At 37.5% G+C, this 22,454-nt stretch overlaps 1 protein-coding gene across 2 annotated transcripts in view; it reads left to right on the top strand.

The window, feature by feature from the left end:
• The window catches only part of LOC126458514 (WD repeat-containing protein 73-like), a 131,023-nt gene that overhangs the window by 54,828 nt on the left and 53,741 nt on the right, over positions 1-22,454 (top strand). For both annotated transcript variants that reach the window (XM_050095617.1, XM_050095622.1), the window contains 3 exons: positions 8,600-8,822; positions 15,800-15,890; positions 17,068-17,361. In XM_050095617.1, the coding sequence (XP_049951574.1) occupies positions 8,600-8,822; positions 15,800-15,890; positions 17,068-17,361 (608 nt within the window). The remainder of the gene's footprint in view (positions 1-8,599; positions 8,823-15,799; positions 15,891-17,067; positions 17,362-22,454) is intronic.

The following is a 22,454-nucleotide window of genomic DNA, read 5'->3' as shown; positions in this document are numbered from 1 at the left end:
ATCAGTAATGAAAGTGTTGAAGAAGAATCTTCTGGATCAGAGATAATCATCCGAGACCAAAACCCTGACTTCACTCCAACTTCAGTAGCTGTTAAAACATTTAACACAACACTTCAAGAACTAGGTGAGTCCCCAATTGACAAGAGAAAACTAACATCTAGGCATTACGCCAAATCAAAAGTGAAGAAAATCTCATCAATGACACACAAACTTTTTGTTGTTCCTGAAACTTCTTCGTCAGTTACTGATACTGATGAATCCATTCTTAAAACTCTTAAAAGAGACATTAAAAATTCTATAAGTAGAGCAAAAAACCTAATGGTTCTTACAAGTTTACCTGAAGAGTGGAGTGTCAGGAAAATAATGAGGGAATTTAATGCTCCTAATTACATTGTTCGGCAGTCCAAAAAAAATTTGAAAGAGACAGGATTCATGGAAGGTCCAAACCCAAAACCAAGGAAGTGTTTACCAACAGAAACTGTCAAAACTGTACATTCATTTTACGAAAATGATGAAGTTAGCAGGGCAATGCCAGGTATTAAAGATTGTGTGACAATTACAGAAACAAGTGGAAATAAAACAAAAATATCAAAAAGACTTATTTTGTGTAACCTTAAAGAAGCTTACAAGCATTCTAAAGACAAGTTTCCTAACATAAAAATAGGTTTCTCTAAATTTGCTGAGTTGAGACCAAAACATTGTGTATTAGCTGGCCGGAGTGGCACACGCACTGTCTGCGTGTGCACAACTCACCAAAACATAAAATTAATGATAGAAAATGCCAAACTAAATACAGTAACAAACAGCAGCTTAAACAATTATAAGCAGCGCATTGCAAAAATGCTTTGCAACCCATCATCAGTTGATTGCAACATTGGAAACTGTGAATACTGCCCAGGAGAAACTGTCATACGTAAAATTTTAAAAGACTCTTTTCATGAAAACTTAATTGAACAAGTTCAGTTCCGACAGTGGATGTCGGCTGACCAATGTAATCTGTAAATTGTTCATTTGGTTACATCTTTCCTACATTTATCACAAATATTGGCACCACTTTGTATTCGAGGAAATAATTTGGGCGTCCATGTTGTGACATTTCTCAGTTTTTTTTCTGTCTCTAATAAAATGATTTGACTTCTTCAATGGATTACAACACTGCACTCTTACAGCACTGCATTTTTTGCTTGGTTCCATATTTATACAAAAACCACTTATAAACTGTCCTTCAATGTATAGATTTACTTGAAAATGAACTATTAAATATAATAGGTACAGACTGGTCAACACAGAGGTAACAATTGATTTGCATTAAAACCACAGTGCACAATAATGCTGTAGGCACACAAAGCCTTTGAAGGTAACAGGTTTACATGACCATAGTTCAGGAATGGTTTGAGGTAAAAAATTGAAATTTGGTATTTTTCTTAGTTTCAGCATCCACTATAAGTATACCAACTTTCAGCAAAATCTAAGAGGGTGAGGTAAAATTTTTATTTAAAGTGTGTTGATTTGACATGGAATGACTCATGGCAGTAAAATTGTTCTATAATCAGCATGGATGTGACAAGCCAAACTTCTTAGAGACAGTCAGATTTATCATGCTTTTGGAAACATAACATATAACACTGCAAGACTGAGCATTTTCAAGAGCTGATAGTGCACTATCCAGGTAAGTACATGCCTCTGGTGATCATAACCAATACTATGATGATATTTAAACATGAGACTACCAAGGATTGACAGCAATTATAGGATTGCTGATTGTGTTGTTTTTAAATCTTGAACTGTTGCAAGAACACCTCCAATTTAGTCGAAGAGCCTTAATGCTTCTTTGTAATTCTCCTTGTTGGTGGTGAACCTCACTTTTGTCTTGAATGTAGGAATCTGCACGAATTACTTGCACAGTAAGTTCTTGCTTAAAACAAATTTGTGCTTTTTTCAGATGAAGTTAGTGCTATATTTATTCTGTTAGAGAGAGATCGTGACAAGAAAATACAGGTGCCACTTTGGAGTTTTGTCAAGTGGTATTCTGCAAATGAAATCTGCCTTTAAAAAAGGCATATTTAGTTCAGTACAATAAACAGAATACTGCCAACAGTTAATGCAGCACATGAAAATGATTCAGTGAATGAGTTAGAGTAGTTATATTGAACTACATATTGACCAAAAATTTGAATCAGAAGAAATGTATACTTTAACTTCTCAATCTTAAGTTCAGTATTTTCTTCTTGTTGCATAATTACTGGTTTCTGAAATAAGTTAATCAAGGGCATAATATATTTTCCACTCATGACTGTCTTATGGCATACTTTTATGTGGCAATTTACCATTTCTGGAGAAAGTATTGACTGTACAGAAGAAAGCTTTCACAATAATGTGTGATCTTCACTGTCATCTTGCACATGTATATTCAAGGAATTTGTGATTTGAACTGCACTTGTACAATGAATGCATCATTGTTAATTAAAACTGTCAGAAATAATGCAACACCATTTGAGAGGATAAGTGATGTTCAGTTACATCATCAGAGAAAAATATTAGCTTCATTACTCAGAAATATGTTTAGTACATAGCCACAAAAATCTTTGCTCATATACTCAATAACAGAAATCATCTGGAAGGTAACAAAGTGAACTTTAAATTCAATCTAAGATCCTTCTATAAATTCAGTCTAAGAGCCTTTCTTTTGGGCAAAAATATTTGCCTCACTCATTAAATTAAATCTATCTATTAATATGCATAATGCCAAATATGTTTATTTTCATTAAATTTAAGTCACTGTGACAGTAATATGTAAATAGCGAGCTCACATTCACGAGGACAATGGTTCAAATCCATGTCCAGCAATCCTGATTCAGGTTTTCTGTGATTTCCCTAAAATTGCAAAAGGCAAATGCCAGGATGGTTCCTTTGAAAGGGTGCAGCTGACTTCCTTCCCCATCCTTCTGTAATCAGATGGGATTGATGAGCTTGCTGTTTGGTCACCTCCCCCCAAATCGACCAACCAACCAAATAGCCAGCTTGTAACCACACACAAACAAGTCTCTCATATGTAGCTTGCAAAAAGACTCATTCTGTTTTTTATAGGTCCACATAGGGAAGCCATCCATGGCAGGCTAGACACAGTTTGTAATTTTCAATGTTGCTAGAGTTAAATGACATTCCTGCCTTTCCAGGAAATTACAGATCTTGTGAATGATAATGTTACCAGTTAAGTGGCGACAATTTCTAAAGCAAATGGAATATTTGTAAATCTATAGAAGACAAAAGAAAGCCCATTGCAAGTGTGATTTGTAGCCTTAGGCACCATAAAATACTAGTGAAGCTGGTGAATGTATGGCTCAGTTGTCTCTGGCTTCATTGAGTTGGACAAACGATGACAGAGGTAGAACACCTGGCTGCTGTAGTTGAGCACTTAGTTTTAGTGTTTCTCAGTAATATGTGGGAAACATACTCAATAAAGTTCAAAAGGTCTCTATGGCAGTTTTGTTTTGCATGCACACTACTTTTTACTAACCATTACATATGCTGTAAAAGGCAGAAAGAAACTTGTTTAAGAGAACTAGTTTAAATACTCATCAGAGTAATCAGGTAAATCCTTAGAATGGAGTAGTTCAGTAAACACACTCTCTTTCTCTCCCTCTCCACCTCTCCAGTAAGTTGGTACAATTGCATTTTTGAAGGTTGGGCATAGCTTAAATAAGTAAATATTCAGCATAATAACCATTTTTTAAACCTGAAAAAGAATGTGTTATGCTTATCACTTTAAATCCTGTCATTGGTGAGGTCACTAGTGAATAGAGCATAGATTTGGATAATATATGAATGGAGACCCCCCCTCCTCAATGAACCATTGTCCTTGCTGTTGGTGGGGAGGCTTGCGTGCCTCAGTGATACAGATAGCTGTACCGTAGGTGCAACCACAATGGAGGGGTGTCTGTTGAGAGGCCAGACAAATGTGTGGTTCGTGAAGAGGGGCAGCAGCCTCTTCAGTAGTTGCAGGGGCAACAGTCTGTATGATTGATTGACCTGGCCTTGTATCATCAAGCAAAACAGCCTTACTGTGCTGGTACTGCAAACTGTTGAAATCAAGGGGAAACTACAGCCGTAATTTTTCCCAAGTGCATGCAGCTTTCCTGTATGGTTCATTGATGATGACATCCTCTTAGCTAAAATATTCTGGAGGTAAAATAGTCCCCCTTCAGATCTCCAGGCGGGGACTACTCAGGAGGACGTTGTTATCAGGAGAAACAAAACTGGTGTTCTACAGATCAGAGTGTGGAATGTCAGATTACATAATCTGGCAGGTAGGTTAGAAAATTTAAAAAGGGAAATGGATAGTTGGCCAGTGTGGCCGAGCGGTTCTAGGCGCTTTGGTCTGGAACTGCGCGACCGCTACGGTCGCAGGTTCGAATCCTGCCTCGTACATGGATGTGTGTGATGTCCTTAGGTTAGTTAGGTTTAAGTAGTTCTAAGTTCTAGGGGACTGATGACCTCAGATGTTAAGTCCCATAGTGCTCAGAGCCATTTGAACCATTTTGAAATGGATAGGTTAAAGTTCGATATAGTGGGAATTAGTGAAGTTCGGTGGCGGTAGAAACAAGACTTCCGTTCAGCTGAACATAGAGTTATAAACACAAACTCAAATAAGGGTAATGCAAGAGTAGGCTTAATAATTAACAAAAAATAGGAATGTGGATAAGCTGCTATGAACAGCATAGTGAACGCATTATTGTAGCCAACATAAACATGAAGCTCACACCTACCCCAATAGTATAAGTTTATATGCCAACTAGCTCCACAGATGATGAAGAGATAGGAGAAATGTATGATGCAGTAAAAGAAATTTTTCAGATAGTTAAGGGAGATGAAAATTTAATTGTCATGGGGGACTAGAATTCGATAGTAGGAAAAGGAAAAGTAGCAGGTGAATATGGACTGGGAGTAAGGAGTGAAAGAGGAAGCCACCTGGTAGAATTTTGCACAGAGCTAACACTTGGTTTAAGAATCGTTAAAGAATGTTTTACATGTGGAAGAAGTCTAGAGACACTGGAAGGTTTCAGATATATTATATAATGGTAAGGCAGAGATTTAGGGACCAGGTTCTAAATAGTAAGATATTTCCAGTGGCAGATGTGGACTGTGACCACAAGTTATTGGTTATGAACTGTAGATCAAAACTGAAGGAACTGCAAAAAGGTAGGGATTTAAGGCGATGGGTCTTGGCTGAAAGAACCAGAGTTCTAGAGAGTTTCAGAGAGAGCATTAGGAAATGATTGACAAGAAAGGGGAAAGAAATAGAGTAGAAGAAGAATGGGTAGCTTTGAGAGATGAAACAGTGAAGGCAGGATCAAATAGGTAAAGACGAGGGCTAGTAGAATCCTTGGCTAACAGAAGAGGTATTGAATTTAACTGATGAAAGGAGAAAATATAAAAATGCAGTAAATGAAGCAGGCAAAAATGAGATCAACAGGAAGTGCAAAATGGCTAAGCAGGGATGGATAGAGGACAAATGTAAGGATGTAGAAGCCCATATCACTAGGGGTAGGATAGATACTGCCTACAGGAAAATTAGACAGACTTTTGGAGAAAGAAAACCGCCTGTATGAATATCAAGGGCACAGATGGAAACCAGCTCTAAGCAAAAAGGGAAAGCAGAAAGGTGGAAGGAGAATATAGAGGGTCTATACAAGGGCGATATACTTGAGGGTAATATTATGGAAAATTAGGTAGGACATATTCTGAGGAATTAAGGGATCACCCATTTAGTATTGGAGGACAGCACGGAGGGTAAAAATCATAGAGGGTGACCAAGAGATGACTACACTAAACAGATTCAGAAGGATGTCGGTTGCAGTAGGTACTGGGAGATGAAGAAGCTTGCACAGGATGGAGTAGCATGGAGAGCTGCATCAAACCAGTCTCTGGACTGAAGACCACAACAACAACATTATGGAAATGGAAGAGGACGTAGATGAAGATGAAATGGGAGATATTATACTGTGGTAAGAATTTGACAAAACACTGAAAGACTTAAGTCAAAACAAGGCCCTGGTAGTAGACAACATTGCGTTAAAGCTACTGATAGCCTTGGGAGAGCCAACCATGACAAAACTCTTCCATCTGGTGAGCAAGATGTATGAGACAGACAACATACCCTCACACTTTATAACAATTCCAATCCCAAAGAAAGCAGATGTTGACAGGTGTGAAAATTAGCGAACTATCAGTTTAATAAGTCACACTTGCAATATACTAACACGAATTCTTTACAGACAAAGAGAAAAACTGGTAGAAGCTGACCTGAGTGAAGATCAGTTTGGATTTCGTAGAAATGTTGGAACACGCGATGCAACACTGGCCCTATGACTTATCTTAGAAGATATGTTCTGGTATTTGTGGACTTAGAGAAAGCTTTTGGCAATGTTGACTGGACTATGCTCTTTCAAGTTCTGAAGGTGGTAGGGGTAAAATACAGGGAGCGAAAGGCTATTTACAATTTCAACAGGAACCAGATGGTAATTGTAAGAATTGAGGGGCACGAAAGGGAAGCAGTGGTTGAGAAGGGAGTGAGACAGGGTTGTAGAATGGAATGGACCATGTCTTGAAAGGATGATATGGAATGAACATCAACAAAAGGAAAATAAAGGATAATGGAATGTAGTCAAATTAAATCAGGTGATGCTGAGGGAACTAAATTATGAAATGAGACACTTAAAGTAGTAGATGAGTTTTGCTATTTGCGGAGCAAAATAACTGATGATGGTCAAAGTATAGAGGATATAAAATGTAGACTGGCAATGGCAAGAAAAGCGTTTCTGAAGAAGGGAAATTTGTTAGCATTGATTATAGATTTAAGTGTCAGGAAGTCTTTTATGGAAGTATTTGTATGGAATGTAACCGTGTACGGAAGTGAAACGTGGACGATAAATAGGTTATTTCAGAAGAGAATATGAGCTTTCGAAAAGTGGTGCTACAGAAAAATGCTGAAGATTAGATGGGTAGATCATGTAACTAATGAGGAGGTACTGAATAGAACTGGGGAGAAGAGGAATTTTTGGCACAACCTGACTAGAAGAATGTATTGGTTGGTAGGGCACATTCAGAGGCATCAAGGGATCACCAATTTAGTATTGGAGGGAATCGCCAAGGGTAAGAATTGTAGAGGGAGACCAAGAGATGAATACACTAAGCAGATCCAGAAGGATGCAGCTTGCAGTAGTTATTCAGAGATGAAGAGGCTTGCACAGAATAGAGTAGCATGGAGATCTGCATCAAACTAGTTTCTGGACTGAAGACCACTACAACAACCTTTTCAAAACTTTTTCTCATTGACAACCTCCACAGAATACATGTACATATAAAGGGAATATTGCTTATATAGTTTACCCATTTTTTTTTTATTTTTTCATTAGTTTAAAAGTGAATTATCTGAAGCTAATAAAACCAACATAATTAGGGTTTTGTGTCTTCAGTGATGAAGGCTTTACATGCTTAACATCTAGTATTTAAGTCGTTAATGCATTTGTAAAGTAATTGGATGTTTGGTTCCTTAACGAATTGAAGGTGGGGGTTATTTGTAAATCTAATAAGCAAATGCCTCTGTATGACATATCTAATGATTGGACTGCCTATGGTGATGAGGCATCCTGCGGACAGTGAATCATTCCATAAGTTCTGAAGATGGTTCATGTTTAGTTGTGATACCAGCTACATTGTGTTATAACTTTCAATTGTAGTGTATCCAGCCTGAAGTTCACAGACTCAGTTTTGTATGTTTATTCTTCTTCTGAAAGTCTGTCCCCTCATTGCAAAAAATCCTGTAGATATTTTCATTAACTTTCTTCCATTTTGTTTCTGATTACCGGGTGTAAAAATTACCTAAAAATCTTATTATGTAAGCAGTTTTTCCCCATACTTCTGTATTTTGAAAGGAGTACAATTACAGCCTTTATTGTATATCATTTTATTTTATTTTTTCTCTCCTCCTTCGCATTTTACTACGACACATTCCAATTCGAGTAACTCTGACCGGAAAAATAACTATCAGTACTCAGTGGTCCAGACCATTGCACAGGAATGTGACACTTCATTGTGTGAATGAAGCAGCAACACCAGGTAATGAAAAAATAAGCTCAGGTTCAATGTTAAATTCTAGGCTCTCAGTAAAACTGATGGGGAAGTTCATTTATTCAAAATGACCTACAGATTGCACATTTTAATTTAATTCACTGCAGTTTTTGCTTACAGTTACAGAATAAACAGCCAGATGCAAAGTAATGTAGGATTACAGCAATAAGTTGAAGTTGACAATAGAGGATCATGTAAACAAAGCAGTCTATGGAAAGAAAAAACAAATAACATTTGAGAGCAAAAGTAACTCATGTAAAATTTTGATTTTTACCTTAAATAATCAAAATTTGTCGAGGGCATGGTTAAAGGTGATCAACTCAAAATTCTTGAAAGTATGTAGGAGTCTACAGAAGATATTTCTTACTTCATAGACATTCTTTGATACACACAACATTGCTACACTTTGTAAGAAGACTTATTTATGGTGTGTATGGTGTATAATTTTCCAAATTTTCATATTTTACAGGTACAGTGTACTTCAGATGTTCAAATTTGAAACACCCAAATATCGTCTGTTTTTATCTGATGAAAAAAGCATATGTGTATTTGGAAAAGATAGAAGAGGAAATGATGAAGTCATGGAGCTAATGCTGCCAAAATCACTGACTGAATTGCCTGATCAGGCAAGATTAGAGAAAAATGATTTGAAACAAATAAGTGGTGGTTTTACTTCTGCTCCATTAGTAGATGTAAGTTTTCTTTTGTTAAATGGAATATTGAAATTTGTGCTTGTTTTACAGCTTGTCCAACCATATTGTAATATGTTGTATCTGGCAGATTCTGTGTTTGTTTATTATTTATGGATCTCATTTCCTAAGTTTCCGTGTGATTTTATGAAGATAAAGATTCTGAGATTGTAAATTGCGTTCATATTATTTAATATTTTCTCTCTCTCTCTCTCCTCCCCCCTGCCCCCCTCCTCCTCCTCCTCCTCCTTTTTTTTTTTTTTTTTTTTTTTTTTTTTTTTTTCCCCAGACAGTTTTTAAAACTGAGGCAACCACAGCTAAAATAGTTATACATTATTGATTGACATTTCACACAGTAAAAAGTTGTTTAAATATATGTGTCAAAACTATTAAAATATGAAACTAAACGAAAAGTCCAATAGACCAGCAGCATAAACTTCTTCCTTTGGTTATTGGTAGCCCCCAAAGCTGCTAAAATAACGTCCAGTAGATTTCAGTACATTAATGTCATTAATCTTCACCACTAACTTTATTTTATTCTTCGATGACTGCAGGACTGTTCTGGATAACATTTATGAGGAGCATTGTCTATTGCTTGACAGAGGCCAACAGGAACATATTTTAATTCGTAAAGTGACAACAGTTCATGATTTTAACACAAGTCAGCCCTGTTTTTGGCTATTCTTCTATATTGCATTGGGATGGTCCCCAACTCTTTTTCATTTGAGTTACTACTTTACTGTTTTTTAATCAAGAATCAGTTTCTTATGCCTAATTCTATTATTTCATTTTTTAGACATGACATTCATCGTTGATGACGATGTTATCAATTGAGAAAGGCTGTAACTTTGCCGAGCCATGCCAACTGTTATTCTTTGACATTCTGTGGTTACTTGCTATACCATAAGACACATTATTTGTAAGTAACCTTCCTTTGGTATGAAATTACGAATCTTATTTATTAAACACACACAGCCCCGTTCTTTGTGGGGTGTGTGTGATCCACACCTATTTTCCTAACTAGATGCACAATATTTTCTTCCATGTTTAATTCTATTCATTCAGTACTTTAAGGTATCTCAAATAACTTCAATTCCCCACTACTGTTAAAGCATTAATTTAAAAAAAAATCAGTACAGATATACACCAGAAGATGCAACTTAAAAGTTGCGAAACTGGTTGTGTGGGTCTCTAATTGACTGAAATAAATACAGCTGCAGTGGACTACTGGACTTTTCTTTAAGTTTTATTTTTTGATAGTTTTAACACCTATGTTTAAACATATTTTTGGAGGTGTTTATGAATGCATTATGCTTCTTGGGAATGCATGGCTTGTCATTAGTTTGCATGTTGGTGTTTGTACATAGTATAAAAACTTTTAAAAAAGATAATTGATGTAATTTTAATTTCTTAAACACAATAATGGCATTTCTTCATTTTCTCTGTTGTGTTCTATAACATTCAAGCACTGTGTACAAGCAGACAGTTGAAGAAATTCTTCTGTAACTTTCAATAAATATTTTCACGTGTCATTATTCAGTTAGGTTTTTAGAACTCTGACAACAGGGGAACTTGGCCAGCCTTGAATGTGTAGTACCACAAACTCCACGTGTGCTTCAGCAGCCACCATTAGATATGATGGTAGAGCATGGTATGTCTTTTCTTAACTGTCTAGATTAAAGGATGCAATAAATCTTTTGTGAAAATAAATGAATAAGTAGGAAACAGGCATAACCACAAACTCGGGTACATTCTAGTTGAGTGATTATTGAGATGAGACAGTCATTAGGAGCCGACATTTGGGACACCTGCAACACCCTGGTTATATTAGGCTTGTGTACAATTTGATGTTTATTTACATAATTTCCAGAATGAGATTTTCACTCTGCAGCGGAATGTGCACTGATATGAAACTTCCTGGCAGATTAAAACTGTGTGCCCGACCGAGACTTGAACTCGGGACCTTTGCCTTTCGTGGGCAAGTGCTCTACCATCTGAGCTACCGAAGCATGACTCACGCCCGATACGGAAGCTTCTGTAAAGTTTGGAAGGTAGGAGACGAGGTACTGGCAGAAGTAAAGCTGTGAGTATCGGGCGTGAGTCGTGCTTCGGTAGCTCAGATGGTAGAGCACTTGCCCGCGAAAGGCAAAGGTCCCGAGTTCGAGTCTCGGTCGGGCACACAGTTTTAATCTGCCTGGAAGTTTCGTATATGCATAGTTGTTTGGGATGAAGGTTGTTGTTGTTGTTGTTGTTGTTGTTGTCTTCAGTCCTGAGACTGGTTTGATGCAGCTCTCCATGCTACTCTATCCTGTGCAAGCTTCTTCATCTCCCAGTACTTACTGCAACCTACAGCCTTCTGAATCTGCTTAGTGTATTCATCTCTTGGTCTCCCTCTCTAATTTTTACCCTCCACGCTGCCCTCCAATGCTAAATTTGTGATCCCTTGATGCCTCAGAACATGGCCTACCAACCGGTCCCTTCTTCTTGTCAAGTTGTGCCACAAACTCCTCCCCAATTCTATTCAATACCTCCTCATTAGTTATGTGATCTACCCATCTAATCTTCAGCATTCTTCTGTAGCACCACATTTCGAAAGCTTCTATTCTCTTCTTGTCCAAACTACTTATCGTCCGTATTTCACTTCCATACATGGCTACACTCCACACAAATACTTTCAGAAACGACTTCCTGACACTTAAATGGTGGAACCATGAAACTCTTCTGCTTTAACTCAAAACAAGATGAGTTTACTTGTGAAGGGAATCAACAACCAACTACTACAGAAGAATTGTCGAATAATGAATCCTCCTGTTGAATTTGCTAAAAAGTGTCTGCAAACAATAATAATGAAACATAAATTGCTTGTTAGAGCAAGTTTTTCACTGTAAAACGACAAGAAGGTATATTTGAAAATTGACATCTTTTTACAGCCAAGTCCCAAACTAACCATATCAGGCACACCTAGTTAATGCATGAACAGGCCTAGCATTTATCTATATCGTACTCTGCCTCAATAAGACTCATATGTTACAATTTCAAACAAATAAAAGTAATCTGCTGATACCAGAAATAAATTGTGCAATCTAAGTGAGACTGTAATATTTCTTGACTTCCAGCTGCATAAAAAACTGAGTTGGAGTCACTACATATGCAACCAATTCAAGTTCAGTTTGTTGTGTTTAGAAGTTAGAAGAATCTTAAGAGGGCTGTTCAAAAAGTAAGGTGACTTTTCAAATTCGTGGGCAACGTAAATTCAATTATTGATCTTTTTTTGTGTTGGTACACATGTCCCGAGCATATGTTCACAGTTTCAAGTGTACAGCATACTTAATTTGTTTTTGACAGTTAGAAAGGTTAGACATGTTTTAATGTTTCGATTATCATAAAAAAAATGGAGCAAAGAATTTGCATCAAATTTTGTGTGAAAACTGGAACCAAGTGCTCTAAAACACTTGAAATGTTGACAGTGGTGTACAGTGAGTCTTTACAAGTGGTACAAGCTCTTCCAAGATGGGCGAGAAGATGCCAGTGACGAATCTCACTCTGGACCCCCAGCACAACAACAACAGATGATAACATCGAAGCTGTGAAGAAAATTGTTTTGTAAAATTGTCAAATTACCATGAGAGAAGTTGCTGAGGATGTTGGCATATCAGTCGGCTCATCTCGTGCAATTTTTTTGTTTGTTTTGGGCGTGAGACTTGTCAGTGAAGTTTGTTCCAAAACTTCTCAATTGGTCAGAAGAACCATGACATGAGCATTGCTCAGGAGCTCTTGAATGACATCAATGATGATGCTGATTTGCTCAAAAGGGTCATAACTGGCGCCAAAACATGGGTTTGTGATTATGATGTAGAAACCAAAACCCAGTTTTCCCAATGGAAGCATCCCGGAGAGCCAAGACCGAAAAAAGCTCGCCAAGTTTGATCAAATTTGAAAGTTTTGCTCACTGTTTGTTTGTGGGTTTTTTCCCCAATTACAGTGGTGTACTGCATCATGAATTTTTGCCTCAAAGTCGTGCAGTCAATAACGAATATTACCTTGACGTTCTGTGCCATTTGCGAGAAGCGATGCAAAAAAGTCCCGAATTGTGGAAGAACAATTCATGACTGTTGGGTCATGACAGTGCACCTGCTCATTCATTGTTGCTTGTGAGAGATTTTTTTGGCCACAAACAACATGGCAATCATGCCTCAGCCACCATGTTAACTGGATTTGGCACCCTGTGATTTTTTCTGTTCCCAAAACTGAAGAGACCTATGAAAGGACACAGATTCTCAACAATTGAGAAAATAAAAACTGCATCGCTGGAAGTACTCAAGGCTGTACCAAAAAATGCTTATGAGAAGTGCTTTGAGTATTGGAAGAAGCATTGGCCCAAGTGCATTGTACCCTTGGGAGATTACTTTGAAGGGGACAACATGAATATTGATGAATAATTAAATATTTTTTCATAAAAATATAAAGTCACCATACTTTTTGAATGCACCTCATACATTGTTTTAACTTGTAGATGGTGGTGTTGACTTATTTTTCATGCTTTCACCTTGAGCTCAGTGCAGTCAGAACAAAGAAAGGAATAAAAGTGACCACTCAGTCTATAGATGGAGCAATGAAGTGAAGCACGTTTTACTCAGCAACAGATTCTAACACTAGTTAATGAACCTGTTTCCAGTCCCATGCCACACGAGTCATGTTCCTGTTGAAGACCTGACCTATGCACCTACCCAGCACATCCAATTCCAGTTCCATCAATGGCATTTCCTACACTAGCAGAGACTGGACTACCTGTGAAAGCAGACATGTCATATACCAGCTCTGTTATAATTTTTGCATAGCCTTTTATGTGGACATGGCCACCAACCAACTGTTCTCCTAATGAATGGCTGTAACTAAACTGCAGTCAAGAGCAAATCTGAATGCACAGTGCAGAACCTGCTGCTGAGAACAATGTACTTGACTTCAGTGGCTACTTCACAACCCAAGTGATTAGGATCCTCTCCTACCCTCGGCCACCCCCATTCCAATATCAACTTTTGTAAGTTACGTAGATGGGATCTGTTGCTGCAAAACATCCTTTGATCCTACAATACTCAAGGCTGCACTCTCTGCTAACGCTCATCACTCACTTATCTTCCCCTCTATTCCTCTGCGTCCCTCTTCATCATGTAGCTACACTTTCCTCTCTTCAGTCACCCTCTTCCTCTGTTCTATCATCCTAATCCCACCCATCCTCCTCTTCCTCTGTTCTGTCATCCCACTCCCACCTGTCACCCTCCATGCCTCTTTTTTCAATCCAGTCATTCGCTCAGTCATTCTCTCCGTCACATCCTTCCCTTTCCCACCATGTTTCTCATCTGAAGCTCACACCTCACTTGAGCTACAGTGCTTGGGACAATGTATGTGTGTTTTGTATCTGTTGGCTCCTAGGAAGGGCATTGGTTGGAAACTCCACTATGTTTTCAATTTTGTGTATGTGCGTGTCAACTGCTCAACATCTAAACTGTATGGTGAGAGATTACCTTTACTCCGTGCATTATTTATATTCCATCCATGACTTTTCAGTATCGTATCAACCTTCTTGGTGCTCTGTGTGCACCAACTACATGCCTGCTCTGTGCAGTGTATTGCATCTCTTGCCAGTAGTTGGTGTGCTGGCAGTTTCTGTCACACAGCACAGTGTGCATGAGATAAAATTATCATGCTGTTTTGTCGGTCTGTCTGTTTGTGTATTGATGTTAAAAAAACATAACAGTGAAGGAAAATGTTACTTTTTCTCAGTTCTTTTGGGCTAGTGCAGTTCAAAGCAAGAAATAATACATACTTTCACATACCTTGTTTAAAGCAGTGCCATGATAGCTTCAGCTTGTTTTTCTTGCTATGGAAAATGCACCTTATCACATGACAACTCTCTTTCTGAAACAATTCAAAATTGCTAGAAAATCATCCCCATTGTTGCATGGGGGTATCCTCTCCCAGTCAGGAGTCTTCTGATTTTGTTCTTTCTTGATGAGCTTTTCTAGAATCCCACAAATAAGAATCACATGGATGCACACTGGTAGGTTTTTTTTCCCATATGGAGTTTGTAAAAAACATGTGAAATTAGTACACAGGAATTTCATGTCACACTTGTTTACTGCTTCTGTTCGTTGATTGTGATCAAACACAAATTTCAGTTTCAGTTCAATATATGGCACTAATGTCTGCAGTGTCATGCACTGAAGCACAAATAACAGCAAAAACATAAATTAATGCAAAAAATATTTACATATTTTAATATTTGGATGTTGTGTTAGATTTCTTGATATATCTGATAAAGGCAGGTTTAGGATGTACATAAACTTAATAATCAGAAATAAAAAATTGTATTCCATAGAAACAATCATCTGATTTGCTGTTGGTAGATTCCATTTTTTTGCACTTTATATGAGATTATAAGGCATTTCAAAAAATATTGAAAGTTTATTAATTAATTTAAGTCCAGTAATTTTTAAACCTGGCAACATTTATTGTAATATAATAGTGTCTGTTTTTATCACATATCAATTTATCTGATCAAGACAGACTATGATTCTGTAGTAAATTCCAGTTTAATCGTGACATACTTAAAACGTGACAAAATGTCAGTTTCACCATGACAAGTGTGCTGAAGAAGAAACAGTAAATTGTGAAAAGTCATTAACAACTTATAAACATAGCAAAGGGAAATGATGAATACTATTGCTGTAGGCATATTTTTAATAGGATATGATACCACTGGGAAATGTTTTCCATTCCTGCTGTTTAATATGATTTCTCCTCAGATAACTGCTTTCTTAATCTTTTGTCTTCAATTTTTGTCTTAATCTTTTGTCTTTACCTTTATATACTCATTGTAACTTTGTATTATCTAAATATTTGGCACACCATTTTACTTATGTATTCCTTTTAAATAAATGTCTAGGGAAAAATTTGTAGCTTATTTCATTTTTTGTTTCCAGATGAGAGTTCTGTATGGAAAGAAAAAGTTTGTTGCCTCCCAAAAAGCTCTAAATGGGATAGTCATGTACCAGATGGGCTCTGAAAAATCTGGTAATTGCTCATTATTTTGTTTGCATATTTTGTAGCACAATAGCAGAGTTTAAAAGACATTTCTTGTCAGTGAGCACCTAAGAACTGCACATTGGATCTTCCTTTACACTTTAATTTATTCTTTCTCCATTGTCTCAAATCAAACTAAACTTCACTTTCTCAATATGCACTTCTGTCTTCATTGTACCAGTTTCCTTAGTACTTGCCCATCCCAATTTCTTATATTTCGCTTCTTTTTTTTTAAGTTGAAACACTATTTGCTGCAGCCTCTTTATTTTCTCCCCACCTTTTTCCTGCTAATCATTTTATATCCTCATTGTGCAATGCTTCACGTAACTTTTCTTTGAAGTTTGAAGAGTTCCAAGCGAATTCAAACAAACTGCACAAAAAATATTTGTGTAGAAGTACAATAAATAGATTCCGTAAATCTGAATATTCCAAAATGAACTTAGTTCATTTTATTTTTTTTAATCATGTCAGAAAACATACATTTTGTAACCAAAACAGTACATACATAATTTCATTCTGGTACTGTAAGCATTACCAACTTTCTACAAACAGGTTTACATAATAACAAATATGTGAAATGCTGTGTAATCAATATTTAACCACATCATAGGGTTCATGATTAGCTGCCATCAGTTCTTTTAGGGAGCCTGTAGTTAAGTGCAGTTTGCAGATGAGGAGATGATCCATGGTTTGTTGTTCCCTGCATTCATGAATGTAAATTATAACTTTGCTTAAAGTGTATAAACTAACATCAGTTCTAAGTTCAGAGATCCTAAAATATACACAAATGTAGTTTTGAGAGATTGTGAAGTCCCTGAACAATAATGGGATTCTTTTTACTGGCTGAGTCATTTATATTTACTCATACTTGTCTATGTTTTTTGACCTATTAATTTGTCTATTTTATTACTTGTATCTAATACTTTCTGATTGTTTAGTTTGACCCGGTAGTTGAAAAATCATCATACTTTGCCTGTAGCTCTTTTTCCATTTTTGAACTGTTTGAATAACTGAAATCAGTTGTAACATCATACCAATTGATTTTTTTCGTTGCAGGAAAGAAGTGAATGAAAACATGGAAATTTAAGGCTACTGTTAGATATGTAATTAGAAATACAAATAATACATACAGTTTTTAAAAATTTTTATCATTATTTTTTTTATACAGATTACATTTCAATACTGCAGACAATTAAATGCAGTCAGTTCGAACCTTTTATGGCAATAAATAATGAAGATAAACTTGCCCTAGTTACAACAAACAGAAAAGGTATTACTTGGATCGATCTAACTGTGGGGAAATCAGTTGGTACAACAGGCTTAAGTCCATGCACTGGAGAAGAAAGTACAGTGAAAGCAGAATTTGTGTCACGAAACATAATTGCAGTTTGTTCAGAAAATGAAGGTTCAGCAAGTCTGTATGACACACGAACTGGTTCTACAGATGGTCACCTAACATGTGGTGAGTGAAACTTTCCATGATGTTTTTCCTTCTTATTATTAATTATTGTAATCAAATAAGAATCTCATATAACATAAATCTGGAACACAATGAACACTGATCATGGAGCAGCTGTGATAGCAATTTACAGGAATGCAGCTGAATGTCACCTTTGATAACTGCCAATATTTTGACAGGTGAACACCCTGTAATTTTCAAGGCATTAATGGGTTTCTTACCTTGAATTGATGATGTGTTCACCTTTCGAAATGCCAGTGATTTTTGAATTCATCACCAGGATGAATTCCCATAAGTTTCTTGAGTATTTTATATGCTGGGAGAAACAAAAGTTTCACATTATGATGATACTGTTTAGCTATATGCAAACTGTTATGAGCTGTTGAGGCGTAGCGCCGTATAACTATCCTGCCTTGGAGGCGGTTAAGTGGGAGATGTGTCTCAGAGCTGGATAGTGACAGATGGTGAAGCGAGACTGGACGTGCACGTAGTTTATGTATCAGCCAATAGAGGACAATATTGGATAGGGGGACTGCGATTTTAGTTTCGACTGTGCCCACTAGAGTGCACTAAAGTAATAGAATGTTTTTCATAAACTGTTCTAGCAATTTCATAAATTGTTATTATGTCTTTTTGTGTATGTAAAATGTTATAAATGTATTTTAGTAGTATGAATGATGTGTGAGTGTGGTTTAAGGTTAATATGAAGATAATTGTTTTACAAGTTATGTAGTAGGATTTAGTGTGGGAACATTTCGAAGAAGTATGGATATGGACAAAGGGGATTTTTGTAGAATAGATTTGTAAAGTAAGTTTATGGTAAAGGGAAAGTTAATTCAGGTATAAATAACAATAGTAAATAACTTTATGCATAAACAAAATTTCAGCATATTAGATTATTACGTCAGTAAAAAGTGCAGTCGTTATGTTTACTGTTTTGCGATTGGTTATTGATGAAAAGCACGGGTTGACGTGGGAGAATGTTGTTTAGCTATTGGCTGTTGATTAAACTGACCAATGGTAAGGCAATATTTTTTGCGCGCCTTTCTCTGCTGGTAGAGAAGTCTAAGAGTATTCTAGAGAAGGGTGGGAGCCTAGCCATGAAACAGTTCGGACATGTTTAGTAGTAATTCCGATGGAAACGATAAGTTGCCGGATCTAGCAGTGTTTCATACATCAGAAGTGTGGTAAAGTGACGGCATAATTATTCCAATGGGCGTGTACAAATTTCGGAAATTTTAAGTGAATTTTGTGATGAAAAAAGACATATATTCCGCATGGCGTATTGAGCAGGTCAGTGGCTAAAAACTGTGACTGCATTTTGTACCGACAGACTTAATATTTGGGGAGCATTATCAATCAAAAACAATCAGTATTTTTGTAGCTATTAAGTTTTTGGGAAATGCAACACCATAAACTTGCTAACATGAGTGAAAGGGATTATGAGCGACTGTGTTAAGACTAGCATGGGCTTGGCAGTAATACTTGTTCACCTAAGTTTCAGAATATATTAACTGAGGACAAAATTTCCAACCTTGCATTTGTGTGAAAACTTTCTCGCGAAATGTAGATTAGAGACTTAAATTGCAGCCTGGTTCACATCAAATACAATAGGTTTCACTCGGCTTTCCTACTGATGATCTGCTTAGACAATGTTCACAGGTAGGTGCAGGTCCGTCGTAAAGGGAAGGAAAGAACCACGCCGCCGCACTGTGGTGCATGGGTGGAATAGCAGTTAGCATTACTGGATGATGTGCTGCAGGTCACTGGTTCAAATTTCAACAGCAAATATTGTTATTTAGTATTTATCATTTCTAGAAGATTCTCAAAACTTCTTATGTTTGTTACATTTGAAATAGTAACACTCTCTGTCCATAAGCTCATTTCTACTCTGGGTGACAGTTAGTGCTTGTAATACACGTTTTCAGTGCTAAGCGTTGTACTTCATTGATAACCCTACTTTCGGATGAGTGCTCAAAAACATCTACATCACTGTGGCTCCAGTAGGGGGATGTAAAATCCATCACCAACAAAAACTGGAATACAAGTAGTACATTGTTTCAATGATCCATATACACATGTGACCAGTGAATTCCATAAAAGCAGTAAGTCAGCTGTGCATCAGACGTCCTTTAGTGATCTTCGGGTATGCTGGTCAGGACCCAACGAGATGCCTGAAACAATTTGACAGTCACCAAATACAACAGGTGGAATGACCTAATGTATTTTTCAGATGTGTGCTTTTACTTGGACAGGGTAGCTCAGAAGTGATAAGAGAACAATGAAAAGCAGCTCAATGATACAAATTCCATGCTGAAGAGTCCCCTTATGGTAGAACAATTTAACCATCTTTGGGAAAAGACATATAGTTGATCTGTGGGACAAAGTCTACAGCCATACCATGGAAGAGGTAACTCCCCATCGTGGTAGGGGTGCTGATAACCTCGCCTTTGAGTGATACCAGTTGCTCACCTGCTATCAAATTGTTGGAAAAGTAAGCAAGGTGAATATCTATGTAGGTGAGGCAACCACAGATGAAAATCCTACATGGACAGTTACTATAATATCAGGAAATCTCATTGATGGCTAACCTGCCCAGGTGCTAGTCATCTCAGGCACTTCTGTTTTGGGTAACATTTAATGCTTATTGTCACAAGGTAACAAAGACTATGTTCCGTGATACCAAAGCAGTTGTGCTGAAGTTTGCTTGTGGAAAATATGTTCATCTGTTGCAAGAATATCTATCAAGGACAGAACACAGCCTTTTGACCTTGTTGTTTTAAAAGAACATAGCCATTATGTTATTTTTGGATGGGGCTCATAAAATGTATCACAGGTAGTCATAGACTGTGGTAGATTAGAGCTCCGGATTAACGAAACTGTTTCTACAAGCACCATAACAAAGATTGCTCTGGGCAGCCGTTTGGCACTGAACACATTGTTCTCCTTCTGTCATCAACTAAATGAGTTCAAGTCATCAATCTAGATGCTCATTTAAACTGTGAAGCTTTTGTCAATTGCAGAAAGCTACTCAGGCTCACAAAATAAATCTGTATGCCAGCAGTGATCATAAATACTACAAGAGATGAAGGAGAATTTTGGGTCATTGTCACAAGCAGCCACAACGCATCCCAGAAGGTATGTGCATAGGAACAGCTGAACCAGTCAGGATGGACAACTCTCATTGCCATAAGAAAGCATTATGCTCTGCCACCAGTATGGATAACACAGTAAAGGAACCTAGTATCAAACTGGAGTGGAGAAAAGACAAACCAAGCAAACCATGGTAAAACACCATATCAACATGGGAGATCATGTATCAGTCAGCTTTTGTATAATGTGTTGCTGCCTTACTGAGATGTCATTTGAGAGGAAGTGGAGAAGGTCCTCCTGGATGATATCATAGAACCTTCAGTGATTCTTGTGGAGAAGATGATGCCATTTCTTCCTTGGCTACCAATGACTCAACAAAATCACAGAAAAAAATGTGTACTCATTGCTGCATATTGATGACACACTAAATGGTTTGAAAGCAGCTAAGCATTTCCCAGCTATGGAAATCCAGACAGGCTACAGACAAATTGTGACATGACAAGGCTGACCAAGAAGAGTGCCTTCATGATTCCTGACAGCCTCTATGAGTTCAAAGTTATGCCATGTGGCCTGTGTAATGTTCCAGCCACTTTCAAGTGTAGGATGAACACTGCTTTGACACCTTAAGTGGATGACCTGTCTTTGCTATCTGGATGACCTGCCTAACAATCCTGTTGAAGCATGTTCAGATGGAAGGCCTCCACCTGAATCCAAAAAAGTGCCTCTTTGCTGTTCAACAAATGAAAATCTGGAGGCACCTAGTTAATGGCAATGGGGTCTGTCCCAATCCAGTGAAAATAAAGATATCTTACCAATTTTCTGACTCATCACATTTGTGATGCGAGAAGTTTCTTTGGAATGTGTTATACTACTAGCGATTCATAAAGGACTTCTGTATCAAAGTGCATCCCTTACAATAACTACTGTAGGGATGCAGCAAATTTTCTTGTAACAAGGTTCAAGGAAGAGCTTTGCTTACCCTTAAGAGGTGCTAAAATCTTTTCAAGTCCTAGCATTGTATGAAGAGGACATTGAGACAGAATTTCACACTGACGCTGGTGGGTACAGGTTAGGCACAGTTCTACTACAAATTCATGAAATGAGTGCTTCACACTTTTTGGACCGTCAATAGATTCTGGCCATATTTATTTCGCAGACCATTTGGCATTGAGATGGGCCACCATTCTATACATAGGCTGACTAGCTTGAAGGATCTGTCAGGTCAGCTGGCAAGGTGGGCACTGAGACATCTGGAGCAGAATGTTACAGTGGTATACAAAAACAGACACATACACAAGGATACTGACTGCCATTCAAAGAATCCTTTGGCAGAACACAGTGGATGAAGTCTCAGTCATCACTGCATTAAATGACTTTTCTGATCTAACATTGCTGAAAACTGTAGAGGCCATGAAGGAGGAGGAACTGAGCAGAGGAGAACATTGTATAATAGGAATTATGATCCACTGGAGCAGAAATGTTTGCTTGTCATCCCAGCTCATCTATGACTAGCTATCTTTGGATATTTCAATGACACACCAACATCCAGTCACATAGGATTTGTGAAGACTGTAGACAAATTAGATGCAGGTATCACTGGCCAGATCTCTGTCAACCCATTAGGCACTAAGTGAGCTGCTATAAGGCATGCCAGCAATGGAAGCATTGCCACAGTTGCTTCCAGCACCTCTAGTAGCAATTCCACCTGCAACAATGCTATTCCACAAAATTGGAATTAACCTCTTGGGGGAGATTACTGAACTTGAAAAATGAGAATCAATGGATTATAGTCTGTATGGACTATCTTACCAGCCAAACTGTCTCCAAAATGAAGACAACTGTTGAATTTCCAGAAAGTGCAAGGTTCCTTGTAGAAGACATTTTGAAGCACAGAGCATCCCTTGTGATGATCTAATTGTGGGGAAACTTTTCCAGTCGTGGCCAGTACCAGAGGTAACCTCACATGGCAGCATTACCACCAAGATGGCAGCTGGCACCACCCA

This window comes from Schistocerca serialis, chromosome 1 (genome assembly GCF_023864345.2).
Source record: "Schistocerca serialis cubense isolate TAMUIC-IGC-003099 chromosome 1, iqSchSeri2.2, whole genome shotgun sequence".
NCBI lineage: Eukaryota > Metazoa > Arthropoda > Insecta > Orthoptera > Acrididae > Schistocerca > Schistocerca serialis.
Note: the sequence above shows the minus strand (reverse complement) of the source record. Positions and strands in the feature narration are given on the sequence as shown.